This window comes from Sapajus apella, unplaced genomic scaffold (genome assembly GCF_009761245.1).
Source record: "Sapajus apella isolate SASKATOON/1434 unplaced genomic scaffold, GSC_monkey_1.0 scaffold83, whole genome shotgun sequence".
Lineage (NCBI taxonomy): Eukaryota > Metazoa > Chordata > Mammalia > Primates > Cebidae > Sapajus > Sapajus apella.
Genome location: NW_022437023.1, coordinates 850,764 through 866,734, shown reverse-complemented (window position 1 = coordinate 866,734; position 15,971 = coordinate 850,764). Strand labels below are relative to the sequence as shown.

The following is a 15,971-nucleotide window of genomic DNA, read 5'->3' as shown; positions in this document are numbered from 1 at the left end:
ACCAGGAGCAAAGGGGAGGGACGGGGTAATCAAGAGGGGTACAGAAAATAAGAGAAATCAGGGAGGAAAGAAAAAGGGGGTGATACAATTGCAGAAAATAGAAGCAGTTGATAAGAGGAGAAAAAAGGGGGCAAGAAAAGGGGACCTCAAGGCCTGAAGGTCCGGAGGAAGAATCAGGAGCGTAGGGGTGGGGCAGAGGTCTGTGGGGAGGGCAGGAACTAGGTCACTCTCTCCAACATCCCAGACCATGGGCAGGGAGGGGCAGGGGCAGGAACACACGGACTGGAAGCTAAAGATCTAAGGAGACTATTTTTACAAGCACCAGGAAAATAGTCAAACTTCGCCGCTGGAGAGGAGAAAGGGAGCGAATCCGAGCGAGGACCCACAGGGTTCTCACCCACAGCCCCAGTCGCGCTCCACCTTCCAAAGGAGGGCGCCGTCTCCCCTCGGGAAACGAGAGTTTGTCTCCGCCTCCTCCCGCCCCCGGCCAGCTCCCGCAGCTCCCCGACGCCCCCACTCCCCCCACCCCAGTCCGGTCCACCTTCAGCCCTCTCCCCGCGCCTGTCCGGGGCACGAGAGCCTGTTCGGCCGCCGTACCATGCTCGCCGTGGGGCCGCCCCTCCACTGGCACGGAGACTGTGCGTCTCAGCAGTTTGTTGCGACTGGACTCGCTCCTCCGGTCCCGGATCAGTAGGGGGTGTATCTAAGGGAGGTGGGGGTGTGTCAGACCTCCCTGACCCACGCCGCCCCTCCCCTCCCTCTACCCCCTCTCCGCCCCCTCCCAGGAAGGGCGGGCCTCCCTTCCCCAAGCCTGCCCACCTTCTGCCCCGGCCCACCACAGTTGGTGAGTGGATCTCTCCCTTCTCTCCCCCAGTCTCTCTCTCTCTCTCATTCCTTCCCGTCCCACCCTCTTTTCTCCCTCCATTTATCTTGAAACACCTTCCTGAGAATTCTCCCAAGCCCTACACAGCTCTTCTGCAACTCCTCAGAAGTTAGCTACTTCCTGAATCCAGGTTTCCCTTGACCTTCAGTTCCTCCATTCTCCCTGCTTTCCTCCCAACCTCCCACCTCCCTTACCCCCTTCTCTCCCTCCGAGCCTGTCACGGGGGTAGCAGAAGCTGCATTTATAATCAGGATCCACAGCTTGTCTCCCTCCCACGGCCCGGCTTGCGGCCAGACTGGGACCCAACCTCCCCTCCCCCCAGAGGGCCTGGTCACCTTCCCCCACCTTTCATCTCCTTCCATCACCCGGTCCAACATCTCTCAGTTCCCTTCTTCCCCTCAGCCATCACCTTTCCCTAAGCTTCACACCCCACTCCCCCATCCAGCTCCATCCCTACCAACATACATCTCCGCCCCTCCGGTCTCTTCCATCTCTACCAGGAGCCACAGGAACAGACCCCTCACTATCCCCAGCCCCAGTTCCACAACCCATCCAATTCCAACTCCCTGTGTCTGTTCAGGCTGCTCCTTTTCCCAATTCCATCTACTCCCCTCCCACACACATGCCCTTCCTACTCCAGACTGGCCGTTCCTGTTGCCCCTCAGCTTGCTGGCCACTGGTCCCTTCAATCTGTCCCTATCTCAGTCATTCCTTCATCCATTGTCTTCCCTCTTCAGACCTGTGAGTTCCCACTCGTGGTTCCAGTTTCCCCTATTTCTCCTACAGACTCCAAACCCCTCAAATGTCTCCCAGTGGTGTCCAAAACTTAGACTCCCCAAGCCACCTCTCCTTTCAAAGTTGACATAGCCTCTCCTTAACACTTCTGCTTTACTCTGTAGCTTGGAAGCTGTCTACCCAGCCGTCTCTCCACACTCTCACTGCCCCGACAGGTCCGTTGACACTCTAGTTAGCCCTCACTCAAATTCTAACCCTTCCTCACCACACCATTCCCAACAGCTTTCAGGGCCCATCTCTCACCACATTTGGTTTCCCAGGCTACCCTACCATTTTTTAAAACTTGTCCCCCAAATCACCCCCATTCCCTGACTCACACTTGTGGGCCGCCCTTCCAGTTTGCATCCTCTATTTCCTCTGATGGACACTCCTGCTGACCCAGCTCCCAAATCAGAACCCACACTCCTCTGGCTCTCAGATCTCCACACCTGGCCACCACCTCCCATAAGAGGCCTCTCTGTCCATTTCATCTCCTTTACTCTGGCTAGTCCCTGCCCCTACTCCACTCCTACCCCTTTAGATAACTCCACATACTCCCAGTTCCGCTCCCTTATATTCCTTCCTGATATCTAACCAGTGCCTTGCAGAAACCCTCTCAGTGTCTCTTGAAACCTTGATCTCAGTCACCCTCCCAGTCTTCACCCCCGTCATGCCAAGATCCGCTGTCCTCGGTCTTCTCTCCCAGTACCCTCCAGCTACCTAAAACCTCCTCTGTCTCCTGCCTTTTCTCTGGGTCCTGCAATTTCTCCTCCCTGCACTCTGCCCCCAGATGGAGAAAGAACTGAGAGACTTGCTTAGTGGGCAAAGTGGAGAGGGGTCCTGAGGATTGCTTTGGTGGGGAGGGCTTTCCCTTTCTTCACCCCTTCTCCAAACCCTTCAGTTCCCCTTCCCCATTCTAACCTATCCTACAATATGAACAGTGTGAAAACAGGAACCCTCCACCCCCCAAATCTTCAGAACCACATCTCCTCCCCAACACAGCTCATGACCCTCAAAGACCCCCTGGCCAAGGTGAGAGAATGACTACCCCTCTTGTCACATTCCAAACCAAGTCTCAGTGGCCACCCTCCTGCCATTTGCAAATGTTTCCTGTCTGCCTTCTTTGTGTCTCTCTCCCCTTCACTAATGAGGACTCTCCCCATTCTCCTACATGCCCTTTCCCAACCTTCCCACCCCACTCACCTCGTCCTCATCCAGCATGAGCAGCTGGTTCCCCGAGATGATGCAGAACCGAGGGTTCCAACCAGGACGATCATACGGAGAATGAACGTATTGGGTTCGGTGCATAGAGGGTCCCCGTACATCTGGGGGACAGAGACACACAGAAACAGTAAGGGAGACTGCATTTGGACACAGAGGCCTAAAATGGCAAGAAGAGAGTCTACAAAGTGAAAAGGGGACCCCACCGGCCTTGAGGAGATCACAGTTGAAAGTGAAGCACCTGGCAACTCTAAAGGAACACAAGACAAGTGTTTATACATGGGGAAAAGAGGAGAGGATCACATCACAGAAGGCTCTGGAGACTTGGGGGAAGAAATGCAGAGGTTCAGGGATGGGAATTATATGACAGAGAAGGTACATGTTTTGGAGCAGAGAAAGATGAAAGAGCTCTCCATCTACTTCAGAAAAATAACATGGAGGTGCTGCAGAACTGGCAGGAGAAAAACACAGAGAGGTTGGTGTCAGATATCTGGGTAAAGGAAAGCATCCAAATAGCTGCAGAAGACAAGGACTTGGAGGTGGCACCAACCCTCTGTAAAGAGTATGAGGAAAGCCACACAGCTGTGGGAAAGAAGGATGGGCCGTGTGTGTGTGTGTGTGTGTAGGAACATTGCGATCATGAGATTCTGAGGGCTAAATATCTAGAAAAGAGAGGAAGTGGGGGAGCTTACCTGTTCACAGAGTCAGAGACATGAGAGGGCCTCCCCTCCCACCTCTCCTTCCTCCTCTGTGCCCTCCTCCCCTAGTTCAACCCTGTTCATCCTTTGGGGAAAGTTCTGGTTCTTCTGGTGGTAAGGAGAAGATGGCTTTTGTCGGCATCTGGCTGTGGAGGGGCCAGGGCAGAAGGTGGGAAATATGCCTTTGTTTGGACGAGTAGAGACCAAATTGATTTCTTCTCCCATTCAGTGCCCAGAGAGTCAACACTGCCCCCACCACTGTACCCCACCTAGTCTCAATGGACAGGATGGAAGCCCCTCCACAGGTTAGGAGCCTTCCCAAGGCACAGTGAGGAGCCTGAGGAAGAAAGGGGTCAGGGGAAAGAATGGAATATCCAGGCCTGGTGGCACAGAGGGGCCTCCAAAGATGACAGGTGGAGATGGGAACAAAACTTTTAGAAGAGAGAATAGTAGACCAAGTGTCACCCATGGCTGAGATGACCTCAGGGTCCTCCTTCCCCAGCTCTGCTGTTCTTCTTTACCATGCCCCTCTCCCTGCAAACTGCCTCTCCTTTAAACCCCAATGCCACACAGGCCCTATTGAAGTAAGACAGATGTCACATTGGTGACATCAAAGAGATAGAAATTAGGCTTAAGGTATCAGAGAGATTTTAGAGGGAAAAAAAATCAAACTCTGTCACCTTTATGAGATAACTAACCATGATTATATTGCAGGAGAACTGGTCTTTGAGCTTTATTCCAACAGAATGCCCTGAGTAAGAGAGTTTTGAAAATTCAGCCCTTTTCTGTCTATAAATGTCTCTCAAATTTATGCAACCTCCAGATCACAGTGAGCGATGAGCCCTCAGAATGTCCACCATCTAGAAATCACAATACTTTGAAACTCTATCTCATCTCAGAGACTAACTAATGTTCAGAGATCACCGATACCTAGCCTCAGACTGCAGACATTGTAGGCAACATGCCCACCACACTTAGACACTTGGTACACCCAGAGGAGAAATCTGTCGATACACATCAGCAATTTGGGAAAGGACTGGTTCAGGCTGCAGCCAAAGGAGGCAGGTTAGACTTCAGAGGACATCTTTCTCCTGGGAGCGGGGAACTTAGCTTAGGAACAACTCTAGAAACACACACACACACACACACACATACACACACACAAATACCGTCTGGACTTGGTAAAGAATGATTCTGGGAGGCAGATGCAAGAGGCTGAGGAACATGGCTAAGAAAGATGGAAATTTTACTAGGATGAGAAATCCCGCAAGGGCTGAAATGGGGAACCCTTATTCTAACCATCAAAACCTGTGTATTTGTACCCCAAATCTCCAACACCCCAATAAGTAGAGATGACAAGAAAAGAATGGTAATAAGAGTTGAGGTATTAAGGGAAAGTGGGTAGGCACAGACTTGTGTTGACAAGGAGTGGGGAAGGAAATATAGAATGGCCTGGGGGACATATAATAGGAATGGATATAAAAGAAAAAGAGGCAGAAATGATGGTAAATGCCTAGGGGCAAGGAAATATACCTGAAGGGCTCGACTGGACATGTATCAGAGCAAATAAGGCAGACCTAATGGGGGGGCTATGACAAGGGGTCAAGACAGACTAGTAGAGAAGCGATAGAGATATAAGGGCACTACCACATAGAAAAGAGATAGAGAAAGGCAATGGACACCAGAGAGGGGACTGATATAGGGGAAGGACAGAAGGGGGACTCATATAAGGAACGGACACCATATGGGGGGAAAGATATAGGTGATGGACAGCAGAGGAGGGAGGGGGAATGGAAATAAGGATTGGAGGGGTGGGGGAAGGCGGTAAAAGTGATGAAGTGAAGACAGCATTAAGACCCCAGAGGTTACATTTCACTGGTCAAGAGGCTTTATGAGGGTCAGAGTGTGGGGCAGAATCCTAACCTGTCCCCTACTCCCATCACTTAATCTTACTTGTATTGCCTCCCCCCCAAGCACACATAATTTGGCCCTCCCCCTGCCCTGGTCTCCCCTCCCCCATCCCATTCCATCTCTCTCCTCTCTTCCCTCCATCTGGACCCTCCATCCCCCCCCCACCACCACTGCCTCCCTCTCTCTCCATCTGGCCCCTTCTCTCCCTCCATCCTCCTCTCTTTTTCCACCCCTTACCATACTCTGAGTCCCCCACCAAATTCTCCCCCATCTTCTTGGCTTCTCTTTTCACCCCTGTGTTTTCATTTCTCCCTCCTAGCCCCTCTCCCAAGACTCTGTCCCTCTATTTCCTTGATGTTTTCCTCATCACTCAGCTCCCACCCCCAAATTATTTCTGTAGCTTTTTCCCCAACCCAATCCTTCTACCTTCCCACCCCTTTCTGGCGCTTTCTTTCCCCTTCATCATTTTCCCTTCAGCCCCCTTTCAAGGCCCATTTCCTGGCCCCTCCGTTTCTTATCTACCCCTATCCCTCTGGCCTCCAATCCCTTCTTCCCGTTGCTCCCACCCCTGCCTTCCCGGTCCTCCCCTCTCCCTCCATTTCAGCCGCTCCCCTCCCTTGGTCCCGACTCTCCCCCGCCCCCTGCCCCTCCCCCTGTTGCCCCCCATATGGCCCTCCCCCTCCCCCCGCCACCGTACCTCTGAAGGGGGCATAGGACATCGCGGGGATGCTCCCCCGATGGATGGAGGCGCGAGACCTGCTCATCAGGCCTGGGGGGAGGGGGCGGGGGGACGGGGGAGAAAGAAGAGAGAAAGAGGGGGAGAAAGAGGGGGAGAAGGAGGAGGAGGTGGAGGAGGAGGAGGAGGAGAGAGGAGGAGAGAGGAGCAGAGAGAAGCAGAGAGGAGGAGAGAGGAGGAGGAGGAGGAGAATAAGAGCCAACGGCAGCAGCGGCAGCCGAGAGAGAGGGGGGGCGGGGGAGCGAGCGAGAGCGAAGAGAGCAGGAGGAGGAGGAGGAGGGAGAGACTCTGCAGCCCCCACCCCTACTCGAAGAGGCCCAGACTGTGAGAGAGAGAGACCCCTAACTCAAAAACACACCAGAGAGAGCCGGAGGTCCTAAAGATACAGACCCCAGACCCTGAGAAGGAGAGACCCTAGACCCACAGAGAGAGATACTTCACCACCCCCCACCGTGGGTTAATTTGAGACACAGGCCCAAAATCTAGAGGAAAAGAGACTCCTGATTTGAGGAAAAAAACGACCCCAGATCCCCCAGAGAGAGAAGCCAAATATCAAAATCTGAGAATCCAGTCTCAAAAGGGTTCTCCATATCCACAGACATCTTAGACTCCAGACCCTGAGATGATGATTTCAGGGACCAAGACCTGCAACTTCATCAGAAAAAGATGAAGCCCAGATTCAGAAAGAGTCAGATCTAGAATTAGAGCTTAGAGAACTCAGACCTAGAAAGAGACCCCAGACTCAGATCTCAGAGACAGAGACACTCCAGACTTAAGGAGAGACAGAGAGAGACACTCAGCTGGTCAGGAGCTGGACAATTCAGAGACCCAAAATTCATGAAGAAGAATCAGAGAGTGCGACCACAGACCCTGAAACATAGAAACCCCCAAAACAAAGGAAACTCAGTCCTAAGAAATATCTCCGCACGAACACTGAAAGACTCCACTGAAATCCAACTCAGAGACAAACTCCAAACTCAAAGACAGAGATCTCAGGGATCCTCCCCTCCCCTCTTCCCTGCCCTGGAACCTCGGAGAGGTAGAACCCTGACGTCAGCCTGGGAAACTCCGAGGCATCCCCACCACCAGACCAATGACCTCAGACCTTGAAGGGAGGGGGAATACTGGGTAGGGGCAGCGGCAAGAGCTTTTTTCTCTGCTGCCTCCTCCCACCTCTCTGCCTCGCATTGGCCCCTCTCTCCATTTTTGGGTCACAGGATGCGCTTGGGCCCCAGGGATGTTATGTAGGGCAGGTCCTGGCTCCTTGGGGGATGGGTTGGGGAAAGGAGACCCAAGGCTGAGAGGTGGATCAATCCTGGGGAGTGGAATAAGCAGGGAAGAGGGGACAGAAGGACCATCAGCACTATCCCCATTCTGCAGCCCTCATTCTCCTTCCCTCGATTCAGCAGTCTGTCTCAAGCCTTGGGTTTTCAATTAAGATGGCTAGGCCCCATTTTCACCATCCTCTACCCCACGCACAGGGTGTCGTTCTGTTCTTTTAAAATGCATCTTTCCTCACCTAGCCATTGTCTTGCTATGCCCGTGCCTCCCTAATCACTTCCCCTACCAAGGGACAGCGGGCTTCTCAGATCACCGTGGTTCATTCCCAAACCCAAGCATATCTCTGTCCCAACTAAAAGGGCAGGGGGCGCTCTCTTCACCCCAGAGGTTGGGGTGGAGGGTCCTTCTCAGACCCTCCCACTCCTTGAGACCTGGGAAACAGTGCAGGGGAGGTCACTAGGCACATTGTGGGGTTTAAGGATCATTCCCCACTCCACAGCTTGACGCATCGACTCTGCGGGGTCTCCGGCCCCCCTTTCCTGGGCCAGCTCTCGCCTCACGTGGCCTGCGGGGCTGGCCTGCCATTGGCCACTTCGCGTCACTCACTGAGTGCCGCCGCCAGAGAGGCCCGGCCCCCTCACGTGACAGTGGAACGCCGCAGCGGCTCTCCTCCGCCAGCAAGTGGCAATTTCGGGTTCACACGGAAACCGGCGTGCCATTTCCGCGCACGTCTGCAGATCCGGCGGTCGATTGGTCAAGTCTCGCATCGCTCCTCCCTCATCAGGAGGCGGGCAAACCGCGCCACGTGAGGGCCGGGATTGGCTGGCTCTGGAGGCGCGGGTGGTCCGGCTTCTGTCACATGGGCGCGCCGTTTTCTTATCACGTGGCTGCCACCCAGGTAAGAAGAGGCCGCTCTTCCTGGGGTTGTTTCTCCGTGTGACGTGTGGCCTTTGAGATCAACTCTCCTCTACCAGCGTAGGCCGCATGAGTGGGGGGCGGGCGCCCGCGGTCCTGCTCGGCGGAGTGGTGAGTGACCGGCCCCGCCCCGCCCCTTCCGGTCCTCGAGGCCTCGACCCTACCTGCACCCCAAATCCCAGAGGTTGGCTCCCAGAGGTGTGAATGAAAACTGAGCCTTTGCCCTACTTTTCCAAGTTTCTCTCTCACCTTCAGGGGCATTCTTCGGGGTGCATTAGAGGGAGTGCAGACAGCCTGGGTATCTAAGCGAAGGCTTCCCCGGGTGTAATTTCCTGGGCTGTTTGTGAGGAGAGACTGAATTCGACCCCTGCTCTCAGGCCTCTCTGCTCCTGTCTTTTGTTTGGATGCCGGTGCTGTTGCCTGTGGCCTCCCGCCTTCTGTTGTTACCCCGAGCCCTGCTGACCATGGCCTCTGGAAGCCCTCCAACCCAGCCCTCGCCGGCCTCGGGCTCTGGCTCCGGCTACGTTCCGGGCTCGGTCTCTGCAGCCTTTGTCACCTGCCCCAACGAGAAGGTCGCCAAGGAGATCGCCAGGTAGGGACCTCGATGTGCAGCGAGAAACGATGATTATGAAGGGAGAGTTGAGGGTGGGGCAAAAGAGTACAGCTTTCTGCTCTCTCCAGCTCTGAAAGCTTGTCTCTGGGCTTTGGGATCGTGAGAGTACATTGAATGGGACTGTCTCTTCACTCTAGGGCCGTGGTGGAGAAGCACCTAGCAGCCTGCGTCAACCTCATTCCTCAGATTACATCCATGTGAGTCATAGGAGTTGGGGGATTAACCTAACCATAGGAGCTGACTGGGAACCTCTTTCCTGGGGAAAATTCTTTGCTCCCCACAACTCTCCCTCTCGGACCTTTCAGCTATGAGTGGAAAGGGAAGATCGAGGAAGACAGTGAGGTGCTGATGGTGAGAAACATTTCCCCCACCCAACAAAACTTCCCCAATCCCTGACCCCTTAAGGCCCTTGTCCCTCTTCTGAGAAACTGAACTCAGTCCCACTCCTTGATTCAACCATGTTTATCTTTGTACCTTAGATGATTAAAACCCAAAGTTCTTTGGTCCCGGCTTTGACAGATTTTGTTCGGTGAGAACTTTTGAGATGGATGGGGTGAGGGTGTGTACTGTGAGGTGTGACTTGCTGGGCAGTCTAAGGCTTGTGCCTGAGGGGGTGGTTTCCTTTGGGTAAATCTTTGAGTAATCCCCTTCCCCCACCTATCTATCTTGCAGTTCTGTACACCCTTACGAAGTGGCTGAGGTGATTGCATTGCCTGTGGAACAGGGGAACTTTCCATACCTGCAGTGGGTGCACCAGGTCACAGAGTCAGTTTCTGACTCTAGCACAGTCCTGCCATGATGAACCCTGTTCTGCCATCATCCCCCATGATACTTCAATGTCTTCTGACTTCCAGGTGATGACTGGGCCCCCAATAAATCCTGTCTTGGTTCTGTCTGCCTTTTGCCTGTTTTTTCCTTGTCATGTATGCAAATTTGTTGGGAGAGTATAAGTGCTTTTAGTCCCAGTATTCTCTACATCTTTCAGAATGACTCAGAGCTGCTAGATTTGTTTATTTCTCTTTATTTCAATCATACAGAGTCCGGGTTCCCTTATCATCCTCCCTCCTCAGTCTCTGCCCCCAGGGGTTAAATAATTTTAAAAAATATTTAAAAAGCTGTAACAAAATAACATCAAAGGAAATGGGAAGAAAGATGGGGGGGGTCAGGAATCATGAAGGAGGGCAGAGAAGAGAGCCTCTTCCCCACCCCCCACTCTTGGATTCCAGCCTGGGCACCAGGGAGAACTACCCCCTATCTCTCCAGGTACATCCCAGCTGTAGGTGAGGTCAGAGGTCAGGGTATGAAAGTGCCGGTGTATGTGAATGGGGAGGTGCGCAAAGGCAGGCTGTTCAGAAGATGCCGCCTCCCCCCCACTCAACCAGGTACTGCACAGAGCCATCAGGTCGTACTCTCCGAGCAAGGACCCGGACAGGGTCCCCTCGGGACAGGTAGCCAACCCCACCTCGGACTCCTCCCCCAGTCCCAGGAGACAAACTACGGCACAGAGGAGAAGAGGGTGCTGATCGTCTAGGAAGACCTGGGGATGGGGATGAGACTGAGGATGATGAGGCAGTCATCGAGTGGGGGGCACTTTTAGGGATGTCTGTGGGGAAACCAATGTGAAGTTCCAGGGGTGACCTAAGGAGAGAAGGCAATTGTTAAGAAACAGGCAGAAATGGAGAGCACATGTGAATCAGAGAAACAGAAAGAGTTAGAGACTAAGAGCCTTGAGCACATAGAGGGGAAGAGGAGCATCACTGGTAATAGAGGACAGCATCTCACCTGTCTGGGGGTTCACCGTCCCCAGAGGTCCCTGCGGTGCTGGCAGAGGGGTGGAAGGAAGCAAACATCCGGATGGGGCTGCTGGGATTGGAGGGGGGAAAGTCAGGACCTGAAGCAGGGGAACAGGACCTACTCCCTTCCCCAGAATACTGGCTACCAGACACTAGTTCTAGAAGTTGGTCTAGGACAAGAAGTGGGTACACAAGGGGGAGAGGGAAAAGAATTCTGGGTGAGAAAGTCCAGAAGATATGAATAATTGGGAGTGTATTTTCACGGGGGAGGGCAGAGGAACACTGACCTGGGCAGGCAGCGGGCATCTGTGGGCCGGAAGTTGTAACCGCTGCTGCCCTGGTAACTCTGGTTAGGGCTGGGGGGTGGCGGAGACACTGAGGCCTAGAAGAGGGGGCAAAGGACTGAGAGATAATCCTTGACTCCTTCCCACACCCCACCATTTGCTCCATAGGGTTCCCCCTTCCCCTGTACCTGCAGTGCCCTCTGCAGATGAGCCCGCTCCCTCTGCTCCCGGGGCTCGGGCTGATTGCGCACTGCTGAGGGTGGCCCCAGCTCCTCCACTTTCCCCTTCTGCCTCCTCCTCAGGGGCTCTGGCTCCGGCCTCCGGCGCTTCCCCAGGGGACGTGAGACCCCTCCCCCAGGGCCCTGCCCTGAAGGGAAGCTGTAAGAGGCCTCCTTATCCCCCCAGCCCCCTCCCGGACACCCCAAAGACCTCCCCATCTCTATACATATATCCCCCAGACTAACACCCTGAGAACTTTCCCCCATCCCCCCTGGACCAGTGACCTGGTGAGTGCTCCATCTCCAGTAGGGGGCTCCACAGGGGGAGGCATCCGAGCATGGAGACCAAACAAACATTTCCTCTTCTTAATCTCTCTCCCTGAAATGAAACTGGGGCAAGAAGATAAATGACATAGAGTCATTGCTGTAAAAAAGGTTCCCCCTTACCCCATTCCTTAATCCTTTTCAGTCACAGTCTTCCAGATGGATTACAAGCCCCTCCCCTTCCAGGCTTCCAATCTCCATCTCTTTCCAAGCCTTACCCTTGCCTCCTCTTCCCTCCAACTCACCGGTCCTTGTGGCTGTTGAGAGCAGAGAGAAGCTTGGAAGAACGTTCTCCTTTGGGGGTGTCTGAAAGCTGGCAGAAAGGAAAGAAAATGGGGCCAGGGGAGCAGTGATTTCTCTTCCCCTTTCCAATACATCTTCCTGTCCCATCCCAACCCCCAAAAGTCACTACCCCTTACCTCCCCCAGGAGCAAACTGTCCCAATTTTCAGAAGTGAAGGGGAGGATCTCACGATCAAAATCAAAGTATTTCTTCTTACAGCAAACACTGAGGTGATAGAGGACAAGATGGGCCACATCCACCCTGGAGAAACAGAGTTTTCAAGACCACAGAGGCATTTTAAGAGCCAGATGAGTCCTGAGGTGGGAGGCTGGGGCATATAGAGTGAAATACTGGGGGTGCAGAGTTACACTGAGGTCATGACCAATCCAGCTCACCAGCGAAGCTGTAGTCTCCGGACTTTCTCAGGGCCCCCACGACACACACAGCATTCAAATTCATAGAACCTGGACATGGGCAAGAGGAAGAACACACACCTTATGCAGGAAAACTATGCCATCTCCTGAAGGACTCACAAGCAAGGATGGGGTGAACAGGTGAGGTAACCCTGAAGAGGTTGGGAAGAGACTGGAGTGGAGAAGGGCGTGGGGGAAATGAGGGTGAAGCACAAAGACAGGGCATCATTGCCTCTTGGAAAGTCTCACCTGTCCCCATAGAGGAGGGGCTTGCTCAGACACTGGGTGCAGGCCTCATGGAACCACTGCAAGCAGCTCCGGCACTGCAGCATTTTCAGGTTCCACCTAAGGGGAAACAGGACTTCTGGCCTCTCGACTTACTGCAACCATCCCTATATCTGCCCCAAACCCTGCTTATCACTTACCTCCCATCCCCCTGAGTGCCACCCTCACTCTGTTCTTTCTCCTTCATTTCCTGGGGTCCACCACCACATCATTCATTGCACAGTCCGCTCCCCCTCATTACTCACTCCCCAGGGCCACCACAGTAACAGTAGCTCTGCTGTCGGTTGCTCAGATGTCCAGCATCCCAGTCCAGCCCCTTCAGTCCATATGGCAGAGACAGCTTCATACCCAGCATGGCCCGGGCATAGGGGCCCTTCTTCAGGGCACCACCCCTCTGCAGAGACAGAACAGGTGAGTGGCCTCAGGGGGGTGGGAAGAGGAAAGGCTTGTGAAAGGCTGTGGATGGGAGGCTCCCAGAGGAAGGGGTAACAGGGAGGTGCCTTTACCTTGGTGGCGATTGCAAAGACACATTGGCGGCACACCCAGGATGTGCCCTCTCCTTCTCCAGGGGCTGGAGCCCTGGGAACATGGCAGTCCTGGTGATAAGCTGAAGAATGATAATAATAGACCACTTATTGCATACCTGTGTGTACTTGGTATTGGGACTGGAATAGTCTTTACCCATCTCATTTAATCCTTGACCATGGTCTGGATGAGGGGATGCATTTTCCTTATTTTACAAGTCAGGGAACTGAGGCTCCTAGAGATTTAGGGACTTGCTCAAGGTCATATGGTTAGAAAAGGATGCATTTAAACCATCCTCTACCTGCACAGGTTACACCACCCCTTTCCATGGCTGTTTCTCCCTGGGCTTAAAGGGGATGAGGACTAAGGGCTAACCAGCCTGGCCAGAACAGTGGCTTGGGGACTAAGGCCAGGACAGGTGACAACATAGGGACTGTGCTGGAGGGAAGAGCAAGCTGGCCATTCAGGTGACCTGCCCTCTTACCATGGCGACACTTCTCACAGCTGACCAGCCGGTTCCCAGGGACCACAGTCTCAGAGCGACAGACACAACAGAGGAGTTCCTCCCCAGGGAGGGCAGCTGTGAGAGAACACAGTGTCAGGGGCCTGCCCTTAAGTCTCTTTCTTCTACCATAAGCCAGGTTTGTTTTCTATGGGATGTGCAATCTCAGGTCTCTAGAGTCTTACCAGGGCTAATGTCTTTCCATAGAACCAGAAACTGTGAATCATCCTCAAACTGGACCAGACACACCTCCCTAGCACTGTCCACCTGGAATGAGTGAGCATAGAGGATGAAATGGGAACCAGATTTAGATAAGGGGAACAGGAAAAAGGTCAGAGATAGAAAGTCTTACCTTTTTGATGGTGCCCAAGTATAGCAGCCCATCAGTCCATCTAGCCAGCACATCTTGACCCTCCCAAAGTCGAGGTCTGGGGCCAGAGGTGGGAGCAGGGGAAGCTGGGTCCCAAAGTGAGGAGGCACCAGAACGGCTCAGCCGGGGGGGCTGCGCCATTGCATCCTGGGGGGGGCTAGCCAGAAAAGAAATGGGGAAGAGGTTATGAATGCTGAGAAAACTTCCCCATTTTCTTTTTTTTTTTTCCCTGAGATGGAGTCTTGCTCTGTCAACAGGCGTACAGTGGCGTGAGATGGAGTCTTGCTCTGTTGCCCAGGAGTGCAGTGGTGTGATCTCAGCTCACTGCAACTTCTACCTCAGTTCAAGCAATTCTCCTGCCTCAGCCTCCCGAGTAGGTGGGATTACAAGCGCACACTACCACGCCTCGCTAATTTTTGTATTTTTAGTAGACACGGGGTTTCACCATGTTGGCCAGGCTGGTCTCGAACTCCTGACCTCGTGATCCACCCACCTCGGCCTTCCAAAGTGCTAGGATTAAAGGCATGAGCCACCGCGCCCAGCCAGCTTCCCCATTTTCTTTGCCTACTTTGCCGTCAAGAATGAAGGATCTGTGTCCCCAACTCCAAATCCTGAGACACCTGGATAGGAAACCATTGGGCACCCATCACCAGCTTCTTGAGTACTCTTCCAACTCTAGTGACTGGCTTTACTCTCCGTAACTGCCCTCCCCCCGACCCAAACCTAGTTCTCTAGTTTCCCAGCTTCCAGAGCTCTCCTGGGATATTATATCCTGGCCTTGAAATTTTAGGAGAAATTACGGTTGCAGAAGCAAAGGCTACAACTCAGTTTAGAGGTATCATAATTAGGGTGCCCTGTTGCCCAGAAATGTGGAGAAATGTGTTTTGGGACCTTTTCTGGAGATGTTTTTCAGGGCAGAAATGGCAGTGTCCCCAGGCCTGCGTGTCTCATTAAGAACAATCATCCTGGTGCCAGGTTATGTCAGGTCACCCTCAAATTCGGGGCTCCCTGCCCTCGGGTTAGACAACTTCTCTGAGTGCCCCGGGAGGGGGGCGTGTCCGAGTCCCGGTCTCTACTCCCCAGGACTGCAAGTCCGAGAAGGGACTTGCGTCGGCCCAACCCGGACCCCGTGGCCAGGGCAACGAGGCTCTCCCGCCCGCGCCCCGCGCCGACCCCCGGCTCCCTGCCCCCCACCGGCGCCTCCTGCCGCCTCCTTACCGGTGACAGCTGGGGCCGCCGGGAGCCGGGCAGGAGCAGACGTAGGAGACCTAGGCGAGTCCCCCGCGCGGAGAGGGCACGTCCGGGCGTCGGGGGGCTTGCAGGCGGAGGCCAGGGGGTCCCCAGGCCCAGCCCCTCCGTCCCGGCGGCTCTGGGGCGTATGACGCAGCAGCCAAAGCAGCGGCAGCGGCAGGAGGAGGAGGCGGCGGGGGGGAAGGAGGGGAGGGACGGACCGGTTGGGGGGAGGGTGGTGGGAGGGGAGGACGGGGGGAAGGAGGAGCCGGAGGGGGGGGCGGGCACCACCTCACCCCACCTCCCTCACCTCCAACAGGCCTGGAGGGCGCCGAGCAAGAGGCTGGCCCTCCGCGGTTTGGGGAGCGAAGAGTCGGACCCAGTAGGAGAGGGAATCCCCTCAGCCCCTTCCTCAGACCTGAGATTCGCCCTTGGGGCAGGAGGGAATCCCCCCTCCCGCCAGCCCGCCTCCGGACTGGTCCCCCGCCCCATGCCACATCCGTTAGCTGCCCCACCCCCCATGGTCACTCCGAGTCCCGCCCCCCGTCCCCAGTTCACGGCCCCGCCCTCCATTCACCCTTCGCGTTGCCCCCACCACGCCCTCCTCCCTCGCGCGCCCCGCCCTCCACTCGCCGTTAGCCCCAGCCCCGCCCTCCCCGTGGCTAGTCGCGCCCCACCCGCCGCCCTTTTGCGCACGCGTGTCCCCTCCTGCG

At 54.7% G+C, this 15,971-nt stretch overlaps 3 protein-coding genes and 1 long non-coding RNA gene across 20 annotated transcripts in view; 2 read left to right on the top strand and 2 right to left on the bottom strand.

The window, feature by feature from the left end:
• The window catches only part of SYNGAP1 (synaptic Ras GTPase activating protein 1), a 33,960-nt gene extending 27,514 nt beyond the window's left edge, over window positions 1-6,446 (bottom strand). For 10 of the 11 annotated variants that reach the window (XR_004261367.1, XM_032253394.1, XM_032253396.1 and 7 more), the window contains exons 1-3: window positions 6,185-6,441; window positions 2,861-2,982; window positions 598-703 (exon numbers count right to left, since the gene is read on the bottom strand). Coding sequence is in view for 10 of the 11 variants with exons in the window: in XM_032253394.1 (XP_032109285.1) it covers window positions 598-703; window positions 2,861-2,982; window positions 6,185-6,251 (295 nt within the window). In the remaining variant the exon portion in view is untranslated. Of the gene's footprint in view, window positions 1-597; window positions 704-2,860; window positions 2,983-6,184 lie in introns of all 11 variants that reach the window. The other variant, XM_032253395.1, reaches the window with a different exon arrangement.
• LOC116533619 lies at window positions 684-5,068 on the top strand. The gene is made up of 2 exons (XR_004261370.1): window positions 684-844; window positions 2,599-5,068. It is a non-coding gene; the product is annotated as an uncharacterized LOC116533619 (long non-coding RNA).
• A 1,712-nt stretch (window positions 6,447-8,158) lies between the features above and the next one.
• CUTA (cutA divalent cation tolerance homolog) lies at window positions 8,159-9,930 on the top strand. Of its 3 annotated transcripts, none has more exons than XM_032253416.1 (6): window positions 8,159-8,402; window positions 8,797-9,011; window positions 9,170-9,229; window positions 9,338-9,383; window positions 9,512-9,561; window positions 9,705-9,930. In XM_032253416.1, the coding sequence occupies exons 1-6, from the start codon at window positions 8,364-8,366 to the stop codon at window positions 9,829-9,831; spliced, it is 537 nt and encodes a 178-aa protein (XP_032109307.1). In that variant the 5' UTR covers window positions 8,159-8,363; the 3' UTR covers window positions 9,832-9,930. The 3 variants fall into 3 exon arrangements, with proteins under 3 accessions (XP_032109307.1, XP_032109306.1, XP_032109308.1); XM_032253415.1 differs by having other exon boundaries at window positions 8,346-8,530; XM_032253417.1 differs by having other exon boundaries at window positions 8,356-8,530; window positions 8,675-9,011.
• Window positions 9,931-10,023: 93 nt separating this feature from the next.
• Window positions 10,024-15,461, bottom strand: PHF1 (PHD finger protein 1). Of its 5 annotated transcripts, none has more exons than XR_004261368.1 (15): window positions 15,247-15,461; window positions 14,011-14,185; window positions 13,844-13,925; window positions 13,641-13,736; window positions 13,138-13,238; window positions 12,877-13,025; window positions 12,596-12,691; window positions 12,329-12,397; window positions 12,071-12,194; window positions 11,897-11,964; window positions 11,613-11,717; window positions 11,298-11,476; window positions 11,113-11,207; window positions 10,815-10,895; window positions 10,024-10,670 (listed from the first exon to the last, which is right to left on the bottom strand). XR_004261368.1 is itself a non-coding variant. In XM_032253410.1 (15 exons), the coding sequence occupies exons 2-15, from the start codon at window positions 14,167-14,169 to the stop codon at window positions 10,382-10,384; spliced, it is 1,704 nt and encodes a 567-aa protein (XP_032109301.1). In that variant the 5' UTR covers window positions 14,170-14,185; window positions 15,247-15,461; the 3' UTR covers window positions 10,037-10,381. The 5 variants fall into 5 exon arrangements, 4 of the variants coding, with proteins under 4 accessions (XP_032109301.1, XP_032109302.1, XP_032109303.1 ...); XM_032253410.1 differs by having other exon boundaries at window positions 10,037-10,670; window positions 11,298-11,487; XM_032253411.1 differs by having other exon boundaries at window positions 10,037-10,670; window positions 10,815-10,892; window positions 11,298-11,487.
• Between the last annotated feature and the right edge of the window lie 510 nt (window positions 15,462-15,971).

Bases quoted from the DNA above. Each gene is read 5' to 3' on its own strand.
- CUTA (XM_032253415.1), top strand. From the start codon at position 8,489: ATGAGTGGGGGGCGGGCGCCCGCGGTCCTGCTCGGCGGAGTG. The intron at 9,012-9,169 runs GTAGGGACCTCG...TCTTCACTCTAG, and splicing joins GTCGCCAAGGAGATCGCCAG to GGCCGTGGTGGAGAAGCACC. The intron at 9,384-9,511 runs GTGAGAAACATT...TTTGTACCTTAG, and splicing joins AAGACAGTGAGGTGCTGATG to ATGATTAAAACCCAAAGTTC.
- PHF1 (XM_032253410.1), bottom strand. From the start codon at position 14,169: ATGGCGCAGCCCCCCCGGCTGAGCCGTTCTGGTGCCTCCTCACTTTGG. The intron at 12,195-12,328 runs GTGAGCTGGATT...CTGTTTCTCCAG, and splicing joins CGGAGACTACAGCTTCGCTG to GGTGGATGTGGCCCATCTTG. The intron at 10,671-10,814 runs GTGAGATGCTGT...TTCTCTCCTTAG, and splicing joins GACGGTGAACCCCCAGACAG to GTCACCCCTGGAACTTCACA.